Source organism: Aricia agestis, chromosome 6 (assembly GCF_905147365.1).
Source record: "Aricia agestis chromosome 6, ilAriAges1.1, whole genome shotgun sequence".
Taxonomy (NCBI): domain Eukaryota; kingdom Metazoa; phylum Arthropoda; class Insecta; order Lepidoptera; family Lycaenidae; genus Aricia; species Aricia agestis.
In genome coordinates, this window is record NC_056411.1 from 14,546,616 (window position 1) to 14,572,230 (window position 25,615).

General features: G+C 36.6%; 1 protein-coding gene across 1 annotated transcript; it reads right to left on the minus strand.

Annotated features, from left to right (window-relative positions):
• Nucleotides 1–1,546: 1,546 nt before the first annotated feature.
• On the minus strand, nucleotides 1,547–25,377 carry LOC121728212 (apyrase-like). Its single transcript, XM_042116350.1, has 20 exons — nucleotides 25,203–25,377; nucleotides 24,994–25,127; nucleotides 24,697–24,896; nucleotides 24,337–24,470; nucleotides 23,991–24,116; nucleotides 23,071–23,156; nucleotides 22,771–22,906; nucleotides 22,184–22,349; nucleotides 20,344–20,383; nucleotides 14,348–14,472; nucleotides 13,447–13,669; nucleotides 6,517–6,708; nucleotides 5,507–5,637; nucleotides 4,842–4,986; nucleotides 3,928–4,054; nucleotides 3,361–3,518; nucleotides 2,836–2,926; nucleotides 2,460–2,618; nucleotides 2,007–2,170; nucleotides 1,547–1,683 (listed from the first exon to the last, which is right to left on the minus strand). Exons 1-20 carry the CDS (start codon nucleotides 25,255–25,257, stop codon nucleotides 1,558–1,560), a joined length of 2,718 nt encoding a protein of 905 aa, XP_041972284.1. The 5' UTR covers nucleotides 25,258–25,377; the 3' UTR covers nucleotides 1,547–1,557.
• Between the last annotated feature and the right edge of the window lie 238 nt (nucleotides 25,378–25,615).

Sequence of the window (25,615 nt, forward strand, 5' to 3'; positions counted from 1 at the left end):
TTGACTATTTAAATAATAAGTTGGTTTATTTTTTTTTAAATATATATAGTATATACTTTACATCATGAAAAACCTGTGCTCTTGTTATAAAGTTTGTTTTTATTAACATTTTTAACAATGTAAAAAAGTTTATCATAAATCTTGAATCACGTATAAATTTCGTTTTAATTTATACAGGTTAATGAGTATTTGACGTATATAAAAATAGTATGCAATATACTTTGTATCTATATTTTTATACCTATTATGAGTTTATTTTAGTTGGATTTCAAATAAACGTTGAAAAAATTTACTAACATTTTTTTTCCAATACAAAACGTACATCTCTTGTTATATCATCATGTTGCTCGCTATCTTCACACACAAAAATTATAATTCATAATATTATTATTATGAAAATCTACGATGGCGCCTATTATAGCGGAACTTCGCCATTTTCTCAAAAAACTTACATACAGGCACTTAATTATTATATACTATAATATTATACTTATTTGTAACACGTCTCACGATAACGAAACCTGTCAATTCAGTACAAATTTAGAAATGCATCTACGCGTCGCGTTGCGGTCTGAACTGTCACTTATCCTTATCCTTATTAATATTATGTGAAAACGTGGATGTTTGTTACGCTTTCACGCAAAAACTACTTGACGAATTATCATGAAACTTTATACACATTCTCTTGGAGGTACTTATCAGAAGTAATATAGGAAAACGACTGAACCGATTTAAATAAAATTTGGTATGGAAATAGTTTGAAACACGAGAAAGTTTAGATTTTGTTTCGGAAAAACGTAATTATAACGGAGTTGCAGGCATCATCCAGTAACTAATAAATAAGAAGTAATATAAAAAATATAATAAATAAATTAATACAATTTTATATTAGGGAACGCAGGACGCTTTCGGTAAGAGCGAATATATTGTTTTCACGTAGGTTTGCTCGATGATCCATTGCAGTTAAAGTGACGCTTTTTAAAGCATATTGCACATCATTTTACTCGAGCAGTCTGTGGGTCAAATACACGCAAAAATCGTACAGCGCCTTGCGGGTCCAGCGTAATAATGCCTTCCACAGATAAGGGTCAATTTATACTAGCGCAGAGTCGAAGCGCATCGAAGCGAATTATTCGGCTAAACGACGTATAGCCGTATGATTGAATGGCGTTGTTCAGTCAAAGGGCTAGCTGTTTGATTGAACGGCTATTTAAACAGTTGGCTGCGACATATAGATGCCTTCAGAGCACTGTAAAAGTTGTCTCGTTTTTGCAGTGCCTCATCTTTGTTTGCTCATGCTGACGTAGATAGTTTTAGCGCCATCTTAAGCAAAATGCGGCGTCATTGCTACATCGCATAAGAGGCAACAGTGACGGTCTTCTGATTTCTGAAGGAGATAGCCGATGGCGGGAGCTGTCTGTTTGTTGGCAACTTAATTTATATTACGAAGTCTTTAGTTTAATATGAGTACTAACACAACTAGATATAAGACATTTTATTTTTAATGGATCCTGTTGTCCGAAAATAAACATTTTTATTTATATTTATTTATTTATATTAATTGACGATCTGTATCCGTCCGTCGAGGTCTTGGAAGATGGTGCCGGTGTTCCGCACGTGGCGCGCCAGCATCTCGAAGTCCACTTCCAGGTTTATCAGATTCTCCCGGTTGTCGGCCAACATCTGCAACATATTAAAACTTATTTACTTAGTTTTTTGCACGAAAAATAGAGAATCTTAAACGGCCAAAGCCGATTGTTCTCGCCGGGTTTTTCATCTGTTAGTATCTCGTCATTGAATGTAGTCAGTCGCAGAACTGCGCTATATAGCTGCATCAAGAGCAGATGGTGACACATTTTTGGTGGATGTACACATTATACATGAGTCTATTGGCCCCTCCAGTTACGCTGAACAAACTAAAAGTTATGTGCACCCTGTGTTCAGTAATTAAACGTAGTTCTGCAGCGGTACGTATCGGACACAGTCTACACGACGACACGACATACCGTGTAGCCGCCGCCGCCGTCGCCGATGTAGTTCTGCGTGAGCACGCGGTACGTGGCGGCGGGGTCGAGCGGCTCGTAGCGCGGCACGTCGCAGTCTATACAGCGGATGGTCGCCGTCACGCGGGACCCGATCGGCGCGGACGCGTTGTAGATGTTGCGCATACCTAAAGATAACAGAGTTAAATTGTAATGAATAAACCTTTAGGATTTAGGAGAAGTGTGGTAATTGCGGTTTGAGTCTTAATCGTGTTTAAAGACAAAATATATTTTGCAAGAAATTCACAAAATTAAGTTGTACAATCTTCGAAAATAAACCGATCTCATAGCACTTTATTCTAGTGTTGCTAAAATGTTTATTTTTCATCTTTGTTTCTTATTACTATTACACTATTTGCTTACTATTGCTATTGTACTATTTTTGTATCTGTAAATTCATTCGATAAAAAGTATTACCGCCAATCTGCAGCATGCGTCCGCTGTTGAAGCTGTCTCCGGTCTGCGCGACGCCGACGGAGAACTCCAGCGCCTCCAGCAGGTGGTCGCCGCGCAGGTCGTACACCTGCACGTAGTTCTCGAACGGCACCGCCATCAGCAGGGTTTCCATGGATACGTCTGGAAATTATAACGTGTAGGGTGTGTTCCTAAATTCTGAACAGTATACTATACTAGCTAGTGCTATTTGACGTCTCGCTAACTTATTATATTAAATCTCGTCAAATCGCACAATCCACAAGTCACAACACACTTATCACAAGTAAATTGATTCCTTAAAATTTCCTGGCCCGTTGTCCTGTTCCTGACCTCCAGTCTAAAGAGTATTTAATTTTACCTCCTTCATTGATTTGCACGCGCAGGCCGCCGGCGTTGATCATGCACACGTGCGCGTAGCCCCACGCCGTACCCGTAGCGCGCGACATCACCTGACACAAAACGAGCGTGCACGTGTACGGATACGAGGATACATGCGTACGCATGTGCGTAAAACGACGATCATCAATAACTCATGCTTTACATAACATTTTTTAAATTTGCCCAAGAAAACTTAATTGAATCACAGCCTTCATATTATAAGAAAGACCGTTCAAAGCTGCTGCTTTTTCACGCGAGATATGTTTCAAGAAATGTGTTTTTAAGATCCAATAGAATTGCTGCGTTTAGCGAGGTCAGGCGCATTTTATTGGTTCTTAAAACTACATTTCTCGCAACACGTTTCTGAAGGAAACACACCTTTAGTTACTACGTTTATAAACTTAATATTTTTTGTACACCTACTTTTTTAAATATAGTAGACATTTGTCAAGGGCTTTTAACAATAAAAAAGTCTGACCTATTAAAGCCTTTTAAAGTGTCCTACCTCCTCAAGCAGACCATCACAAGCCCAGCTGCCCATGTTGCACTCGCCTGCATAGCACCAGGAGCGGTTGAGGGTGATGAGGGACTTGCCCAGCACCTCCTTGCCCACCGCGTCCACCTCCGCCCGCCACGGCTCTAGCAGCGACTCCATGTGGGGGTCTAGATATTACGTTACATAAATATTTACAGCAAATTACTAAGGCAGGCCACACCACTGGGTGTCGGATAATAGGCTATCCATAGCTTATTTGACAGATACCCATACTCTATCTGTCAAGTTAAGTTGTGGATAGCCTATCCGGCACTTATCAGGAAGTGGTGAATCAGGCCCCTAGCCGCACAGATCTCGACTGGTGGACCTTGCTACCGTGTTTTTTAATTTTTATTCGTAAGCGGTCCAAAATAAAAAATATAGTTATTAAATCGATACGATACACACGTTTTCCTGGATATGGTGATTTTGTTGTATTTCGGGAAACGATGTGAAATACGTAGTATCAAGAAAAGTGTGGTTTCAGGTGATAGATGAATTTCTGCACGTTCAACAACTAGTTATAAAGTAACAAACCTTTAACGATGGATGTGCCGAGATAGATGGGCTGGCCCTCCCAAGAGACTATTTTTCCTTCGTCGTTGAAATACAGCTTGAAGTCGCCTAAGTAGCGAGTGTAGCACGATGCTTGGACAATCAGAATCTATAACGATATAGGTACATTATAAGTTTATCTATCTATACATATTATAAAACAAAGTCGCTTTTTTTTCCCTCACGTCCCTTTGTTCCCTTTAATCTTTAAAACTACGCAACGGATTTTGATGATTCTTTCAGTGTTAGATAACCCATTTATCGAGGAAGGCTATAGGCTATATTTTATCACGCTAAGACTAATAGGAGCGAAGAAATAGAGGAAAATGTGGAAAAACGGGGAAAATTATTTGAAAGGGCTAACTTGAACGCGCTAATCTCAGGAACTACTGGTCCGATTTGAAAAATTAAATCAGTGTTAGATGGCCCATTTCTTGAAGAAGGCTATAATAGGCTACATTTTATCACGCTAAGACTAATAGGAGAAAGTGAAAAAAACGGAGGAAATTATTTGAAAGGGCTTATCTCTCGAATTACTGGAGCAATTTTTATGTTATTTGGCGCAGATAAGAAGTAGACCACCTGAGGGATCATAGGCTATCGATTTTAATCATTTTTTCAGTGGCTAGGTATATATTTTATACCCGTGGGCTAAAATTTTTTCGATTTATGTACCACCGAGGAAATTGATTCCTACGCAGTTGGGGGACCGACGTCATGTGGTCGGCTTGTGTCAATTCAACGTTAGCTGCGATCGGTCTGATGGGTTTGACTAATTAACGCGACCAAATTACTTAGGTCCGCCATCTGCCTAAGAATCAACTTGTCTGATAGTATCTCTATTTTTTTATTTGGTAAAAGTAATTTGACAGTAGGCAACCCCATTTCACACGTACCTGGTGTCCGTTCTCCTGTGTGACGATGGTGGGGTACTCGCCGGCGGGGGTGGAGCCGTCGGGCGACTCTCCCGTGTATAGGAACGTGTGGGAGTGAGCGCCCACTATTATATCCACCGTCGACGGCATACGAGACGCTAGGTTACTGAAAGTCAAATATCAAAATCATTTTGTTCAGAGTAAATTTTTTACAAAATCTTTTCTGAACGTCGATACTAAGGTGCCTACCACCGGTTCAGGAACTAGCCCGGTGAGAAGAACTGGCGTAAGACATTGGGGAATACGGTGGCAGGTATTGAAGTAAGATCTTTATAATGAACAAGGTGCTATGCCGGTTAGAAGCCAAATGTAACCACATCAGATGTGTATTGACGATGCGGCCATGTAACTAAGTCCGTTTGGATAGAAGCCGGTCATGTTTGTATTTAATGGAATTCTTCACAAACGGCTGTTCCTTCAATACGCACCATTGTATGACACGTAGACTTAGCAACAATTCAGGGTAGTGCACTGTTGCAAACTACTACAATATATTTGCATAATGAGTGTAAAAGAGCTATTACTCAACATACACTTTCTGAGGTGGCGGCGTTAGTTTTAACTTGGCCACTTGTCAAATCATCCTAGTAGGCATGTTACAAGTATCAAATAACCACTATACTCACATATCGCTGTCGTAGCCGACGTGTGACAGCACTATGATGATGTCGACTCCCTGCTCGGTCAAGATGGCGGCCTCGCGGTTCACCGCTTCCAGCTCATCCTCCATTATTACTTGACCGATCGGCGCTGAGAACTGAAAGGATACTTAGGTTAGAAAAAAGGGGTTAAAATTGTTCAAGGCCAATAGTTACCTATGGGAGAAGCTTGTCTCCTGTGCAGCTCCAGGTTTATAAATAGGCCGTTATAGGCCACGTCCTAGGGGGCGGCAGCGTCCATAGGACTACAGATTTCGTACAGGGGGCGGCGGAAATAAAGTGTCCTATACTCTCATTAAAATATAAATACGGCATTCTGCGTAGAGTTCGCCTTAATAACACGTGATGCGTTTGTAATAATTATCTATTGAACGTAAAGAGCATATAATACCTAGTTACAGACTTACAAGGATCTCATAGCGCTTTTGACATGACATTCTTTCAACATCATTTCGGACACATTCAAAAATATGATATGTAAAAACAACACTGACCTCCATACATGTACGCTGGACTTATAATACCCTTTGAAATGACAGCTATTTTTTGTGCTTATTTGAAGCGGAATCAGCGCCCCCAATGCGGGGGAAGAGAACTAAATCTGACGTTTTTACGTCAGATTAGTTAAGTGACGTAAAAACGTCAGACGAGAATGACGTTTGAAAGTCGCCATATTGGCGCTGATAGCAGTAGGTCTCAGTTCTTGGAACTAATACTAGTGATGACAACCAATAACGATTAAGCGGCCATTTGGAATTTACGTCAGATTTAGTTCTCTTCCCCCGCATTAGGGGCGCTGATTCCGCTTCAAATAGGCACAAAAGCAGGACGGTATCATAAGTCCGGCGTACTTGTATAATGGAGGTCAGTGAAAAACATGGATGTTTTTGACAGCAGGGCGTGGGTTTCAAATAGCTGCTTCATTATAATTTCTCTAAGCAAAAATTTTAAAAAGTTGGCAAATGACAAATACATACCGTTCGCAGCAATATCCCGATGATACCGATCCTTCGTCCGTTTCTCTCGACTATGATATGGTTCTTGAGGTACGGTGTGAGGTCGGGCTCGAACGTGGTGTTGACGTTGGCGGCCAACATGGGCGCTTGGAGATGCTCGAGGTACGGCACCAGACCCTCCACGCCGTGGTCGAACTCGTGGTTACCCAGCACCTGTGACATAAGGTGATGATGTCATTGTCATAAATATAGGGATGAAACAAGTCAACGGCGCTTATGGATACCCGCAACGCCGGAGTAATCACAAATGTCACCTACCGTTCTTTTAAAAGCTTATAATATTAGGGGAATGTGAGGTAAAACGATCCCTACGGGTCAAATGATCCCTCCCCTTAAATCAGATTAAACCAGAGGCATCTTTGCAAATGCACGTGAAACGGGTTGCCCATAACCCTGCCAGTTGTTACTTATAGTATCATGGCGATCAGAGCGCTTGGCAAAATTTAATTTAATTTTTTTTTTAAAGTGTCGCTCTGATCTTAATTAAGCCTGTTTTTGGACTTTCATAACTTTTTACGAATTCGTGTTTATTTAAATGTTATTTTGTTATAGGGTATTAATAGCAGTTCCCTAATATTTAAACAGTTTTAGATCACCCCACGTGGTATTTGATGGTTGTGTTTTGATCGATTTCTTGGAATTTGGTATATGGGGTGAAATGATCCCTATTTGTGTGTATAAAATGATCCCTGGAATTGGCGAATATTTTTCTTTTGATGAAATTGTTTAAAGAACAAATATACTATCAAAGATATCGATTTCAGAAGTCACAACTATCGTGTTTTGCCTTGAGACGGACCGATAAACTGACAGACAGCAAGATCTTAATAAATTTGCTCCCCTTTTTATCCTTTGGCTACCGAAGCCTAAAAAACTTGCTAATAAACTAAAAGATACGTGTTTCTTACTTATATGCTTAAATTGGTTATCTATAATAAATATTATCTCTGGGGTTATTTTACCCCAACTCAAGGGATCATTTTATACATAGGGGTGTATAAAATGATCCTTTAGTTAAACTTTTACAAAAACCTCTAGTACAAAAAAAGTACGTACATATGATAAAAAATAAGTATGCTATCACGAAGTTTGGTAAACTCACTACATCCAGCCATACAAACTAGGCCTTTACATCCGTTGTGGATGATTTATACAGTATTTTTCAGAGCGAAGTAACCACTCCTCAAATACTGTAGTGCCTGGGACAAGATTTTTAAATGTCCGTATGGTTGCCCAAGCGCATACGGCATTCTCGCATCATAGTCGGCCTAGTCCAGAGGAAAGAACTAGTCAATACGTCTGGGACCAACTATGTGCGGGTTTCCTCACGATGTTTTCCATCATCGTACGAGCGTCCGTAATATGTACTTGAGATCTGAAAATGTCTCATAGGTACACGCCTCCACCCGGATTCGAACCTGCACCCTCTATGAGTGCGAACCGAAGGTCTACCCATTAGGCCACGGAAGCTCTTCCAGCCATACAAATATTGCGATTTTTCCTTCAACTATAGCCATACTTAAGATTTTTCCCTTAAGGGGATCATTTTACCTCACCTTCCCCTATGTCCCCCATCTTAAAGTGAGACACCTCTGCAATGCCTTTTGAGTTCGACTCGCACCTGGCCAGTTTTCTTATGTGCTAATTTACATTGATGCCATCATATCAATACTAATAACAAAAAATTAAAACCGACTTCCAAGGTAAAAAGTTTTTACCTTGGAAGTCGGTTTTAATAATTATAAGGATGTTATTGTTTTTACTAAAAACAATAAAAACATCCTTATAATATGATATGTAATAATAAGTATTAAATTACTTTTAAGCATTATTTAATACTTATTAGTATTTTTAAGCATCTGGTAACTTTTTGTAAGGTATAATATTATGTTTCAACCTAGTCTTCCCAACATAATATTATAGTATCTGGGGCTCGCTACTGCATCCAAATTTAAAAAAAAATTAAAGTTCAACAGATAAAATGCAAACAGAATTCCTCATTCACGTGAAAGATAAGCAAAAAACATGTTGCCCACGAGAAGTAGAGGAATATCATAATTCATAATTTAATCTTATCAAACGCACCAATTGTGTCGTTGTATTAATTACTTATAATCACACTTATCGCGCGATAAGATGTGTTTATCCCCTTATCACCACAACATATCAAAAACTACCTGATTATTCTGAGTTCCTAGGGGTTAAGCACGAAAATGCAAAATGGGCGTGACTAGAAAGAGATAGTTATTGTCAAGCTCTCCAGTCTCTCCAGTCAACGACGACGCGACGAAATATTGGCTGCAGTCATGAAATTTAATAAAAAAGCGTAGATAAGTTAAACTCTGAACATTTGGGAATAGGTGGACGCAAGGTTCCTGTTTTTGTATCTGAGCATCTTACCCCTTCAAATAAACACCTGCATGCAGCTGCTCGACTGAAAACAAGAGAAGCAGGCTTTAAATTTATCTGGGTTAGAGATGGTAGGATTTTTACAAGAAAAAACGAACAGAGTAAAGTTTTATTCATAAGAGACGAAGATAGTTTAAAATTAATTGTTTAACCTACATTACCAAATTTTTACAATGATATTATAGTACACTTATCTTTAAAATGTCGTTATATATATACTATCAGAATACTAGAGGTCTGCGTACCAAAACTGATGATGTATTAAGAAATATTTCGATAAGTAATTATGACTTGATTGTTATTGATTAGTATTCACCGAAACCTGGCTAACCAGTAATGTATCTAGTGCAGAACTTATAGACGAAAGGTACTTTGTTTACAGAAAAGATCGTTCATGCACAACTAGTTCCAAAAAAGACGGCGGAGGTGTTTTAATCGCGGTATCCAAAGCTATCCCTTCTGTTAGACAAATAAATTGGGAGAGTACTGCTGAGGATCTTTGGATAACAATAACAGTCAAATCTCATAATGTTGCTAAGAAAATATCTATTTGCGCTGTGTATTTACCACCTCCCGTCTCTTTGGAGCTTTTGACAACTTTTTTTGAGAATGCAACCTCTGTGATCGATCAATCAGATCATGTAATAATATTAGGTGATTTTAACCTGGGTTTTGTTAAGTGGTCTAAGCAAAATATTGTTGGTCCATGTAGTCCTTTAAACTATGATTCTAAGCTGGGTTTAGCACTTATCGTTTTTATAATAATGAATAATGTTTCTCAATACAATGACGTGTTAAATGTGGATAACAGAATTTTGGATCTTATTTTATCAAATTGTCATGGCATAAATGTATGTAAATCTGTTAATTCACTAAGTAAAATTGATCCTAAGCATCCCCCTATTTGCGTTTCCCTATCAAATCATTCTCCTCAATTCCTAAAACCTCATTTCAATCGTCGCCATAACTTCTTTAGAGCGGATTACAGTGAGATTATTGCTTACTTAAAGAATATTGATTGGAATATTTCATTTGGTAACTGTCCGAATGTTAATGCAATGACTGATTTTCTTTACCAACATATACAAAGTGCTATTGATTCTTTCGTGCCTTTACTAAAGCCCAAATCTACAAAATTTCCTGCCTGGTGCAGTAGTTCTCTTATAAAATTGCTCTATGAAAAAAATAAAATAATTTCGTAAATATAACAATCCGCGTGACGGTCTTGAATATGAAATGTTGCGCTAACGTGCCCACAAATTAAATGAACAGTGTCTTCTAAATTATAAAAACAGAATAGAATACAACATTTCTGCTAACCCGAAAAGCTTTTGGCGTTTTATTAAAGATAAACGGAAGGGCAACACCACTATACCGGCAGTCATGAATAATGGCGACATGATAGCAACAAATGGTACCGAAATTGTCCAAATGTTTGCTTATAAATTTTCGTCCGTTTTTTCTAACACTGTCTTAGACAATGACACATATTTAACTTTCGATGGTGTATCATCATTAAACAACATTTATATTACCGAGAACCAGGTGTCACGAGCAATTAAGAAACTTGACATACGAAAAGGTGCTGGCGCAGATGGAATTGCCCCTGTCTTTGTAAAGCGTTGTAGTTCTGCCCTATCACATCCTCTAACAATTATTTTTAATAGATCATTGCGGGACGGAATATTCCCGGAGATTTGGAAAAAAACCAAAATAATTCCCATTTTCAAAAAAGGCGATAGCAATGATGTTAGTAATTATAGACCTATTGCAATCATTTCGTGTATCCCTAAATTATTTGAGTCTATAATTTGCCCTCTAATCACGCATCAGATAGAAAAAAATCTTTCCATCCGCCAACACGGGTTTAGAAAAGGCTACTCAGTGGAAACCAACTTGGTAACCTTTAAAACTTACTTGTGTAATGAAATAGACAGTGGTCGGGAAGTAGACACAATTTATATGGACTTTTCTAGTGCCTTCGACAAGGTTTGTCATGCCCGGTTGTTAAAAAAGTTAAAAAGATATGGCATTGGAGGATCTCTTTTAGAATGGTTTCGATCATACCTATCAAAAAGACTTTTATATGTTGTTGTTAATGGTTTTATGTCAGATGATTACACAGCAATTTCTGGTGTACCTCAGGGCTCCCATCTTGGTCCAGTACTTTTTTTTAGCTTTTATAAATGATCTCTCAGATGCTATACACAATAGTGAGTTCAGTCTATTTGCTGATGATCTTAAAATATACAGAAGGGTAACCTGCGCACTGGATGCTGATCTTATTCAGCAAGATTTAAATAGTATATATTACTGGTGCTGTACTAACGGTATGGTTCTAAACGCTAAAAAGTCATTTCATCTCAAATTTACACGAAAACGTGAACAAAATAATGTAACCGCAACTTATGTTATAAACTCTGCCGTACTTAAACAGGTTACAGAGATTCGAGACCTGGGCGTGGTTTTTGACTCCAAGCTCAATTTCAAGTCACACATAGATATGTGTGTCAAAAAAGCGTATAGAATGTTAGGATTTCTAAAAAGAAATACTACAGGATTTTTAAGTATTAAGCCTAAAATTATTCTTTATAACTCATTGGTTCGTAGCTATTTGGAGTTTTCATCAGTGGTTTGGGGCTCTCGATATATTTCCCACTCCATGCGCGTAGAAAATGTCCAACGTGCATTCACGAGACATCTTGCGTTTCACTCTCCTGGTATTTCTCATCGTGCTACTTATGATTTACGCTTAAAACACTTCAAAATAATGACACTTAGTAATCGCGGAATGATAACTAATATAATTTTCTTAAAAAATATATTATCCGGAATTATTAACTGCGACAACCTACTTCGTTGTATAAAATTAAATGTCCCGTATCACTATCCTCGTTATCCAATTACCAAATTATTCTACACTCCTAAAAGTAAGACAAACATCCTAAAATACTCTCCCTTATCTAATATCTGTACTGATTACAACCTAGCTTGCACATTTGTAAGGGACCTAGATATTTTTAATGATTCCTGTAAGAGTTTAAAAAGCAAATTAACCAAATATAATACTCAAACTTCTGTTTTCGAGAATTAAAACTACTTTGTAATCGTTATTAGATTTAAGAAATAATATCTACTGTCCTTAATGAATGCTGTACACGCCTATAATTGGCTTACACATAAGTGCATGTTTTAGTTTAAGTATATTTAAATGTATTTCTGTGTTTTGCTGTTGGCGAGTCTAATAAAGAAATAAATAAATAAATAGAAAATACGTCAAAGATGAGAAATAATGTTTAACCACCAAAAGTACAAAAGGTAATGTACAGTGTACCTCTAATTAATATACCTTACATAGGAATGATAAGTTACTGTTTTTTTCGCATTAAAATTACTTTAGTTGAATAAAGCATTTAAAGTTCTGCCATCATATTTTGGTTGCCTGGAAGAAACCGCTGAAAGCGGTAAGGCCGCCTATTTGCTATGTTCCTTGCCTAATGTTGTTTTTGTTATTTTATATTGTTTATAATGCAAATAAAGAATTTATAAATAAATAAATAAAGTTCTATATCTATGGTCAAAGTTAATATAGAAATCGCCAAATTATAAAATTGAAGCCTATCTACGTTACAGTATATCGTTTAGGTGCATACTGAACAAGCATACTATCTTATTGTTAAGGAAATATGAATGGAATAACTGCATCCTTGATCCTTCTTATGAATCGCATATGAGGATGTCAATCAATTCTGAGAATAGCCAAATCAATAGTCGCTAACATTCGTAGACTTACATTTGTATTGGATTGGTATTGGATTGGACTAGTAGGAATAAAATATTTTCAGTTATTCGATTAAAATAAGCCAGCTCATATCGTACGACGATATAATATGGATGACCGTAGAAACTTCTGGGAAAAATAACTCTAAATGACAGGACCTGGTCCACTTGGACAGCGTCGCGTCTTTGAAGGCTTATAAATTATAATTCTATGGTGATTGGTGGATCGTGAGACCTAATAGGCATAAGGGCTATAACTGGATCCCAAGTAGCGCATAGGCGTAAAGTACCTCGGAAACTTTACGGCTGTTAAACAGGGTGCAATAAAACCTTTCGGCCAAATTTCGATATATATAATTGATCCCTGTGAAAAATAAATAATACGTATTTTTCCTTTGATAATTACTCAGTACTAAATTTTTGAGAAATAGCATCCGAAAGTTATCCTAAGCAACACCACAATTAATGGACACTACGCGTCGCCGGTGCGTGCCGCGGCCGGGCCTCCCGCGCCACCCCCGCGCTACCCACCGCCGCGAAGTGACCGTTCTGCAACGATTTTAAGTAGGATACAATATTATGATATGGTAAAAAAATAACACCCTATTATTTGGTTAAATGGACTCTCCTAATGATACCTAAGCCCCAAAAAAAATTTAGCCGGCAAGTTAAATTGCACCCTGTATCGCTGTAATAGCTTACATGGGCGTCATGGGGCAGCATATTCATGAAGTGCTGGCTGACGTTCCACCGCATGAAGTTGTACCAGATGGTTCCCTGGAAGGTGTCCCCGCCGTTAAGCACGAGCGAGTCGGGCTCCGCCTCCAGCGCCTGCGACACGGCCGTGTAGAGGCGCGAGAAACCGCCGATGCAGTTGTCGTCGCCCGGGTTGCACGCGCCGCCGTTGGGGGATACCTCGTCAAAGCTGAGGAGAGTTACATTAACATTTAAAAATCGAACAAAGATAGGAATATAACATGAACTCCGAGAGATACTATTCTATGCATTTTAGACTAAAATCTTCGAACGCACTTGCGCTTTTATAATGTGAGTATGCTATGCTGTAAGCAGTGCCGTAAATAGCCTTTTTTGCGCCCTGTGCGAGCTTCTATATAACTGCACCTTTCTTCTTTAACCGACTTTCAAAAAAGGAGGAGGTTATATGTTCGGCTGTGGATATTTTTTTACTACATTGGGAAACATCTCTGGGGCGCAGCGGTAGCTTATCGGGAGCAATTCGAAAAATAAAGATCTGTCTGGTCTGGCCATTCTTGCGCCCCCCAGAGTCTACGCCCTGTGCCTGGGCACCGGTGGCACCGCCCTATTTACGGCACTGGCTGTAAGTGGATGTACTTATACGTATACCTAACAGTATGGGTGTTGCCGAGGGGAGTGCGGGATAACTTTTAACTCACAGAAATACGACAGCACTTGCACTCTATGTTGCCGAATGAGGTTCCGAGGGTCAAATAATGTTAGGGATTTTAAGGACCAGCAATGCACAGGTGAGTTACAAGTGTAACTGGTTCGCTTTGAGGACGGTAATTGCTTACAAACAGGCATCAACAGCCCTTTCCAGAATCTTTAAAAAAATTGTACTTACTGAGCATGGAAATCATTGTAGTGTATGATGTTCAACTTGAACAACTCCTCCTGGGCGGACACGGCGCCCAACGCCAGCAGACACAGCACGCGCCAGATCATTGTCGCTTCTACTAATTTTATCTTCTGCAATACTTCAAATTATAGCAGTGGGTCGATATAAAATATCTAGATTAAACGTATCGTCATTTTCATAAATACTTGCAAGATGGTTATGAAATTCACTGTTAACTTACCCTCTAATAAAAATATGTATTTACATAGTGTGCTAATACTCCTGCTACAATGATACAATGTTTTGTCCTTGTCTGTCAAGTCACTTTTGTAACATATCAGATACTAGATGACGCCCGCAACTCCGTTCCGCCAAAACTCGTTTGTCGCGCTGGAACCGCACATTTTTCCGGGACAAAAAGTATCCTATGTCCTTTCCCGGGACTCAAACTATCTCCATGCCAAATTTCAGCAAAATCGGTTCAGCGGTTTGGGCGTGAAGAGGTAACAGACAGACAGACACACTTTCGCATTTATAATATTAGTATGGATACAAGGATACATATTACATTCACAGAAAATATTGTGTAAGTAACGTCGGCCCACACACTATGGATCTTTTTATTGGTAAGTATAGTTTCAGCCCCACGTTTCTTTACTTGCTTATTAAACAGCAAACACAAGCAAGTATCCTAAAAAAATGATCGTAAGAAATTTAGCTTTTGAACAGACTTTTTGAAAATAAGTTGTGAATCTATTTTTTCCATCATCAAACTATAATTTATAGATTAGCATATTATTTTATCGAGACGTCATTTTCGTGTAACGTGTATTAATCTAATCGAGTAATAAATTTTGTGGATAAGATAATAAAGTTCCTAGTTTTTGTACCTTTATACGTATTAAGCCTAGGTAGTAGGTCCACACCAGCTGTTTTATATTTTTCTTAGGCAAAGATTTCTGAATTCCTATTAACCGATCTAGAACCTATCATAGATAAAGCCTTAAGTTGTACAAAAAGCCTCAGAACTAACTAAGTATATGCTACACGTCCAGCGTTTCGAAATCGGGCTGCAGCAGTTTTTCTTAGTGGGTCATTTTAGTAGTTTTATTCCAATGTAGTGAGCGCGGAGCTTCGTCATAAAAAAATTGAATGTTAAGGCGTTAAGTCTTATCACTTTTTAAAACTAAAAGCCATGAGAAAACTTTTGTGGATATGTTGAACAATAAAGAGGACATGGTAGACACTAGACTACTTGCAAACTCTACATCTTTGATGTTCAAAATATCTACTAAAGGTGATCGTATATTTATCAGCACGCACGCGCCGATCGCGCCGCATTCTAAAATTCGTTGTACGAAATGATGTGAAACCTCGCACATTCGCGTCCGCACCCTACGCGCCGCATTTCGTGTATTGTGTGGTGCGTTCGTCGTTTAAAAAATTGAAACAAAATTGTCACATCTAAACATTTTTATTTAAGCTACTAGACAACAATTAATTAAGTGAATACCTTAATTCATAATGTTAATAGCAGTGACAAATATATATGTTATGCAGTGTCAATGTATAAAATCTTTGGTTTGATTTGTGAAATATTAAATGAAATGGTAAATGATTATCATTTATCACTAACAATTTTTTTAACAAAACAATATTTAAGAGACAAAGTATTTTTTGTAAATGTTTCAAAACCTAGCCTTTATTAAATGCATAATGAAATATTAATTAAAAGTACTTATTGCTTAAAGCGTAAGTTATTTAAACATTTATTTACTTTTACAGTATATAAGGCACATACATTTGAAAAGACGTATCATTGTGACAAATCAATATAAATAATAAGTTAGTCGACACTGAACAGACTTAAGGATGCTATCACAAAAATTATGTCAAAAATTAGCAGGTCAGTACCAATATCGACGTTAAGGATATTAAAATAACAATCAATATCAGCGCGCCTTGTACAGTGGCGGTTACGACGCTCGCCGCTTTCTTGATAGGGCGAAAATGTATGAAGAAATTTGAGAGCGTTTCTTATTTTTCTTATAAATGGAAATGTTCCTAATTTTTATATAAAATATTTAGCTATTCGTATAGGGGACTAAATAAGCAACAATTTTTTTGTATATTTATTTTCCTTAGTTCAGTGTATTTTGCTATAATGGTACCTAATCAGAACCCATTTTTTTAATATTTTGCGATTATTGTGATTGTTAAAACGTATTTTATGTGAAAATTTTGTATGCGGCTATAACATTTTTATGGTATAGACGTGGAGATGAATATATTATTTTTCATTTGAAACCAAAATATTCTCGCAGTGTGACTCCTAATTTTTTAAAATGGTACCGGAAAATCACTGATATTTGTGAAAAAATGTGATAGCGTCCTTAAACTACATGCCTCTTTTCTTGCAACAGAACGTTGCTATTTCGATCTTTAAGGCCTCTTTCTAAACTTCCAGCTTGTTTGGTGACTCACATTTTTGGCGCTTTGCAGACGACGGGGCGGGGCGGGCCAGTCAATTTCGCCGCGAACGATAGGACAAAGGGAATCCTATATTACTAACGCACACGGCGGGCAAAAAGACCGCGCCGGAGGTGCCCGGCGGGCACTGGCGGCGCACGTCCGCGGCTGCCCGCCGTGGATCACACAAACCAGTAATTTACATGCAGTAACGCAGACGGTGTGCTTTGTGTACGCGGCGCGGGCAGCCGCAGACATCGACGCGCGTTCGCGGCGAAATTGACCGGCCCGCCCCGCCCCATCGTCTGCCAAGCGCCTTTTAGCTAGAAAGCCGTTTCCGTACAGCAATGTACTTCACAATTTTTCCATGAAACAGCATTATGCCTTTGCAAAACCTACTTTTTAACTCAACTTCATTCTTTTCAAAACTTTTAAAAGAAAGTGGGATGCAAATAACATTGCTTCCACACCACACTGTAAATAACATAATATTTAAATTTTTGTGAAACTGATTTGCCGCAATCATACTTAAGATTAACCATATACCACTAGAGCAGGGGTTTCCAAACTTTTTTGTCTACTGCCCACTTTAAGAAAAAAATATGTTTTAGCGCCCCCCATTGTTTTAATTTAAAAGGATTCCAGATCAAATGAATTTTCTGGGTCCCACACTCTTTAGACCTTCAGCGCCCACAAGGGGGCGTTATCGCCCACTTTGGGAAACGCTGCACTACAGAATAGACATAATATTATTATGTAGTACATAAACGAACACACAAGCTTAGAGTATATTATATTTTATAATATGAACCGACCAACAATAATTTATTACAGTTGCCCTCTTTCCATCCAAATGATAATTTCAATAACGACCATAACATAAGATTGTCGCAAAAGAAATCTATTGGCTAAGTTATAAAATAAATAATAATATTTAGAAACTTAATCACAACTCTAATAAAATACTCAAAGAAAATAAAATGTTTAACTATTTTTACTATGATGTTAAAATAACTGAATGTAATGTAAGTACAATAATAAATTATAATCTCAGTTGTTCAAATAACAGTAAAGAAGAGAGAAGTGAAGAGATAAAAAAATCTGGCTGAGATTATAAATTAGAATGACAATCTTCCATCATCACAAAAGTTATTATACCATATAACATAGGTTATAATATAATATAATATTATGTCTTTTATTAAAAATCCTAGCTTTTTTACCAGAAAATAAAATCTTTTTAAATAGTAGTGGTCAGTACGAACTACAAACCGTAAAAGAATCGTAATACATGGTATCTTATAATCTACGAATAATAAAAACTAAGGAATCGTAACTCCTTAAAAAAAAGTGCACCAAAAGGCTACAAAATGTGACCCGAATACATGCATATTTATGCATGTGTTCGGTACACATTTTTCGTGTATATATACTCGAGTGACATTCAACCAGGTTGACATGACAATTTTGTCAAACTCATTTTACAATTTGTTTACATAGGTTTGTTTACTTACTTTTTACGTAGCTTTTTTACAATATTTTTGTTGTTAAAATACCTAAATGTCCTGTGAAATGGTGTAGAAGTCATACAGATTACAGATATACGACTTTTAATACAGGAATAACCTTTCATCTGTAAGTGAATTGTTTAAAATTATGCTTAAATTTCTTGTATTTTTGTCGACCCAAAAAAGATGGTTTATTTAAGTTGGATGCTAGGGTATTTGCATAAAATTAAGCTGGTCTCTTTGTGTTTGTCTTATTCAATTTACATGTTATTCTAAAAGTGCAATAATCAAAAAATTATATAATTACAACATTTTTACAAAGTCGCCATGGACAGTGTTATGCAAGATGTAACAATTTAATCATAAACGAAATTTTAGGGTCTGGCAGCTGGCTGACATTATACTAAATGCGTTATAAGATGATATGGGTATTCTCATATTTCTTTCTACGGATTTTTTTATAACAAAACAAAAAAACATAATGTAATAAATTACGTTCAATCGATAAAATCAAATAAGTATTTCCTTTAACATTGTAAATGAACAAAAATATATACGTATAATTTATACGTGGGAGAGCCATGCTTCGGCACGAATGGGCCGGCTCGACCGGAGAAATACCACGTTCTCACAGAAAACCGGAGTGAAACAGCGCTTGGGCTGTGTTTCGCCGAGTGAGTGAGTTTACCGGAGGCCCAATCCCCTACCCTATTCCCTTCCCTACCCTCCCCTATTCCCTTCCCTACCCTCCCCTATTCCCTTCCCATCCCTACCCTTTCCTATTACCCTATTCCCTCTTATAAGGCCGGCAACGCACCTGCAGCTCTTCTTATGCTGCGAGTGTCCATGGGCGACGGAAGTTGCTTTCCATCAGTTGACCCGTTTGCTCGTTTGCCCCCTTATTTCATTAAAAAAAAAAGTGCTAACTGTTATTAAAATATTATATTAATTGTGAGTTGTACAAAATTTACGTAAGTTTTTAATTTCAATTCTGTAATAATTTAGCACATAGATTTTTGTAATCTGAAAACGTCTTCTCTAGGTGCTCGGACAGTTTTGGATTCGCCCGAGTCGTACAAGGTTTGTTCATGATTATTACATGTATATTATAATTATTATCGATGTCTTAAGTATCAGAGGAAAATGTTTGATTTTAAAATAATAATTATGTGCTCGTTTCTTCGTGATAGTAGATGTGCTTGGTGTATACTGCATAATACTATGCGCTTTTGACAATTAGTTGTTTGATAACTATGACAATGACAATAACCGCGCAGGCTGTCGTCCGGCGCGCAATATTATGATACGTTACCTGGGATACGACCTTGGCGAAAATCTGAATTGTCATATTTTAGTGTTCGAAAAGGAGCCAAATTCAAAACGGTTGAAGTATGGGAGTTACGTTTTCTTAGTTTTTATTATTCGTAGCTTATAATGCTACATAATACTTAATAGATAAAAATACACGTACAGTACTTGGACATAAAGTAGGTACACAATTATCTTGCATTTCTGACATTAGGAGTGCTCTTATAACAGATGGTGAAATCACTATAAAATTTTATCTTAAGATACCTGGTGGTAGATGGCGTCTTTGCTATCAATGGTACCAATTTAACAATAAAAAACCTAATTGCAATGTGCATACTTTATGGCCGAGTATGGTAATAAAAAATAATACTATTTTAAATAATAAATTCAACATCAACAATATTATTTTGCACAGATAATCTCACTACCATCATTGAAATCAAAACAATTTTTATGTCCACAATCACTTTTGATATGACTATCAAGAACCTCAATTATTATATTTTTTCTCTTGATTCGGTCACTGTCTTCAAGAAGTTAAACGAAAAAGTTACTTTAATGTAGGCAAGCTTACCTACATGTTTAGTCTTCCTTTAGGACTTGATTTGGTCATATAAAATTGTTTTGATTTAAAAAACTTTACCTTACAAAATAAGCATTTAAGTAAATTTCTAATAAACTTAATTTGTTCGTTCCATATTTTTCTGTTTAAGAATATGGAGTACGAGGGTTCACGTTGATCATCTCAGTGGTGCTGAAAAATTAATACAAATAATGTTAATAATTAAATATAATCTATGTAACATTAATGTAATTTTAAATACAAAATTACAAAACAATATATTTAACAAATATCATGTGTCAAAAATACAACTATAAATTATAGATATATACTATGATTCTAATTCCTACCCTAGTTTCTATGAAACTAGGGGTAAAAATAGGTTGCTAAGATTTCAGTCCATAAACATTTTTAGTATCTTTAAAGACTATAATGTTGTTTAAATATTGATTTACGATATAATATTTTTGTTTTATTGGATATATTTTAAATATATTATGTTATCATTTATAACAAATCTAAGGCCGGTATAAATAGTCAGTACTCAAGATGCATCTCGATCTCAAGACGCCGTTCGGCTCTATGATTGGTCCAAATTTATACCGGCCTTAGATTTGTTATAAATGATAACATAATATATTTAAAGTATAAGCCTAAGGTTGTGTAATTGAATACACAAGACGTATTCAATTACACAAACTTAGATTTGTTTCTCATGACGCGAATGATGAAGTATCTTTAAAAAATATTTCCAATTTTTAAATAACTGATGCAAGACTGAGAACCATTTTTTTAACTAAGTACTCTAAACTACAATAGAGACTTTAAATACAATACATATTTTATTAAACAGATTGTCTGCTTTTACTATGATTCCTTAATAACTTACGGAGCCACATTCGCAGTGGAAGTATTCGCAGATTCGACGAAGACAGTATTGGAAAAGTTATGGACGTATCTATAAAATTTGGTATTTTAAACATATACGGTCTTAGCACAAAAAACTAAACATCTGTTGAACAGTTGTTTTGAGACCATTTTGTACTGAATTTTTTTCTAATCACTGTTCAACAGGTGCATGGGCGTACCCAGGTTCTGGGCCAGAGGGGGGGGGGGGGGGGGGGGGGGGCAAATTACCCAGGTCCTGGGCCAGGGGGGGGCAAATCAGATTTTTCATAAGCAAGAATATATATAAAGAATAAAAAATTAATAATTTTTAGTTGTAAAAATATTGTATTGCAAACAAATGGCAAAAATAGTTATCTTAATTTTTAATTTTTATAGATAAAAGTACTAGATAATATACTTAGTAGGGACGTCAACATGATCCAGCTGCCCCCTCCCCCCTGCCCCCGCCCCCCTCGGTACGCCCATGAACAGGTGTTTAAATCTCTTGTAGTAAGACCCCTAATATTTATGACTTACGGGTCTTTATTAAACATGCTTTTAAGTAAAACTCGTAAACTAATCGTATGCGAATTATAATTGCAAAAGTGGATAAAAATGCTATGCAATAGCTTTACCGCGGCAGGCCTCGAGTGCCACACTTTTTTTTTAAATCAAATTATACTCTGGGTTTGTATAATGTAGACTAAGGAGTGTAACCCATTTATTAGACGAAGATAACTTTTTCAACGCCTGTTACTGTATGTATACCAGTTTACCACTTATGTCGATCAGTGTGAAAAAAAACTTCATATGAAATGTGATTTGTATAAAATAACCTCGAGGTTTAACCAATAGAAAGCTTCATAAAACTTCAATCCTATTGGCATCCCTTAACATACTCCCACATAGCAGTTACATAACGTTATTAATTATTATATAACATTTGTTGTGTAACTTTTTTACAAATTATAACAAAAGACACATTTATTTCTTGACATATGTTACACGCTGTTATAAAATGTTATTATGTTACACATTGTTTTATAACATTATTTTGCTGTGTGGGAGCACCTTTACACACATTTTATATGTAACAGTACTCACCTCTTAGAGCACCGCACATGTATAACGAGTAGCACGATGCCCAGCAGCAGACACAGCGTGCCCACCACCACGTAAGCCACACCCAAGAACGGGTTCTTGCCTCCGAGCAGCGACGTCGTCGATACAATGAACGACTTGGTGCCTTTGAACTCTTTCACTGGGTAATCTGTAAGAATATTATGTGTGTATATGTATATATTAAACCGAAAGAAATCTGTAGCTAATTTAAAGTCTCAGATGGAACTAAAGTTAAAGTTGGTTTTCATTCGTGTGTGAATTCAACTTTGCTTTTACTCATCTAAACAAAACAGTCCCATTTATAATAAACGGTTGCATGTAGAAGTACCATCAGAGAAATTGACCAATAGCCAAGTGGCGGAGCCACGTTTTTTGGTTGGATTATGTCAAGTCAATGTCGGTCATTACGTAGGTCTGCCATCTGCTGATGAATAATTTTTCTGACAGTACAAAAATTAATATTATATTATGCATGTCGTGAAGCTAGGATGTTTATATTCTCGCCCATTTATTTTAGCACAACAGCAGTCCTAGCAGTACCATGCAATTTATAAGATTGAAAAACTCACTGTACTCAACCCGCAGCGTGTACTGTCCCTTGACGAGTCCGACATTGAAGCCGTCATGGTTGTGGTCGACGCGGCGGTACAGCTTGCGGAATGTCGGCAGTGCAGCCGTGCGCATCCACACTATCAGGTCCTCGTTCTAAAAAAAAAATTTTTAAACCCCAACTTACTTCAAAGTTTGTCATAGTGTGTAATTATTGTTGTTTAAAAGCCTAGTCTGCTAATTAAAAAAAATACTTATTATTTAAGCAAAAACTTCTTTTGATTCATAAGAAATTGAAGCAAAAATAATTTGAAACTTACCTGGAATCCATTGTTGTCTTTGTTTATAGGATCGAGCTCCCAAACATGTTTGCGCCAGTTTATTGGTTTGGTAAAGTTTGCAAATGCTAGAAACAAGTAAAACTTTTAGATTCATATGAAATGAAAATCTTTTTATTTCCAAATTGGTTAAAAATTAACACTATTAGAAAGTCTACATGAGGCCTACCACCAGTTCGGGAACTAACCCGGCGAGATGAACCGGCGTAAGAAACTCGCACAGGGCCATCTTTTACTAAAAAAATGGAAAATTTTTCTTTTGAAAAGAAAAAATACAATTATTGTAACTTAAACTAATTTACAAAAAGCATTTAAAAATAATATGTTACACATAATAAGAAACAGCTTACATTCAGTATTTTTCCCAAGGTGTGCTATCATTTAGAAAATCATTTACCTTTTAATAAGCCTAGCACACAAACGCTCTTTAACAACTTTTTTCAATTTATTAATTGAAAGATTTTGTATGTTTTCTGGGATTTTGTTGGATAGGCGTGACCTTTGAAAGATTTGCTTACTTTGCTAAGCCTGGTTATTGGTATATCTAGCTTGTGCTTATTCACAGTGTTCCTGCAGTGAAATACACTTTTCGTTTTAAAATTATTAACATTTTTTCTCACATATTAGTTATAACACATTGTCCAAAATGTATCGAGAGATTATGGTTAGAATTACTTGTCTCTGAGATATTCATAAGATTTAATTTTATAAATTATAGTTATCATATCAATAAAATATAGTGCTCCAAAAGTAATCTGATAACAAATTGAATAAAATCATTGTTAAAACAGTTTTGGGCAAAGGCTTCCTTTCTTCCTTTTATCACTTTCGATTTTTTGCTAATTATTATTTAAAACCCTTTTTGTCACAAATACTTAAATATAGACTATAGAGAGACTTACCAACTTTAAGATCGTCCCCTGGTGGGTTTCTAAACTTGATATCTTTGTCTGAGGTCCAAGCAATGCCAGTCCTCAGAACAGGTACTTCTGTGTTTTTATAATCTTGAGAAAAAACAGTTAATGTGTCTGAAAAATATTTTTTTTGTTACTTGCATACTTAAATATGAATTACAATGAAGTATGTTAAGTCAACATTGTGTGAGACACAAACTTGAAACACAAAATTAAAGCCAATTTTTGAAAACAAAACCACAGGATTAAATGTCAATAGAAAAGTAAAATTTTGAACAGAAAAAAATAACCACTTCCAAGAAGGAGGAGGTGCTTTTAATAAAGTAATTCTTACCATTAAACAGTGAATTAGCAATAGCACCACATGGTGCAACAGGCTTCAGTTTTCCATCTTCTTCGGCATATGCAAAAGGCTCACAGTCTGAAGAGGGTGTCAGAGACAAGCGGCCAAGCAGTTGATTGTCATCCCTAGTAATAATATTACTGAGATAAATTATACTTGTTATGTTATAGTAGCAAAATGGTTATGGTTTGTATACAATGTTTTGTCCTCGTCGATTGAGGGTCTGTTGACTATTTCAGTGCAATAGACAATAAATTGTTTAACTTATCTGTTGTATTATATTATGTATTATTAAAAGGAAGGATATAAATAATAAGGTGCTCTTGCCAGCTAAAAGTCATGTTCACCTACCTCGATTTGACATATCTTCGGTGATTCTGATAGTAGTTACTCAGTCCGTAGTAGAAATAGACATCACCCATGAAGTCTTCAGTTAAATTGAACGGTATTTGACAGACACATGTCTCCATGTTATTTTCCTTAATGAATTGTGCACATGTAATATTATCCTCGTTTACACAGTCTGTGTAGTCTATAACATGCTCTTTTACCTGAAAAAATCAATTTGCATTTAAACAATTGAATCTTGGGCATTGAGCCTCATTTTTTTTTGTATTGTAAAGTGTGATAGATATGAAATGATGTTACCTCATCTGAAAAATACAGTAGACCAATTCCTACGGGTATAAACGCGATGCCAATTACAAAAAACGTTGGGAGAACAGTGCCCGCCGTAAGTATCGGTTGCCATGCTGGTAGACGTTGCTGTTTGAAGGCCGACTCTGTAAAGTTTCAGGAATACGTTTTACTATCGATTTTATGAGGTCAGACGGGTGTGACATTATCAATAAACCTACCAGCTGGTCGCCTTGATTTTACGTTTTGATCAGATGTTTCACTTGAGGTAGCCATGTTAAAAGTCACTGTTGATTAGATCTACTTAATTTACCATCACAAAACATTTATTTACAAATTGAGATCAGAATTTATTAGAACATTCGTAAATAACGCGACGAAAACCTTGAGAAAACTATGTGACATTTGCGAATGTACGTCAATGTCACTTTGACAGAATCTGTAATCTTTTTTTTCCTTATATGGCGCTCGGCCTTTTAACCATGGCCAGTGTCAAGTAAAATATAGCGGGAAAAAAATTTTTCGTTACAAAATTTAAAGCAATGAATAAGGAAACAGATAGAGGCGACATAACTACAAAAAAGTGTAGCCGGCGCCATATTGCCAAGAACTAAACATGGCGGTCTATAGTGAT

What these genes read in the sequence shown, in the direction of transcription:
- LOC121728212 (XM_042116350.1), bottom strand. Translation starts at nt 25,257, where the DNA reads ATGGCTACCTCAAGTGAAACATCTGATCAAAACGTAAAATCAAGGCGA. An exon ending in TGCTAATTCACTGTTTAATG is followed by an intron (nt 24,117 to 24,336) that starts GTAAGAATTACT and finishes AATATTTTTCAG; the next exon opens with ACACATTAACTGTTTTTTCT. An exon ending in CATGTGCGGTGCTCTAAGAG is followed by an intron (nt 20,384 to 22,183) that starts GTGAGTACTGTT and finishes TTAATTTTTCAG; the next exon opens with CACCACTGAGATGATCAACG.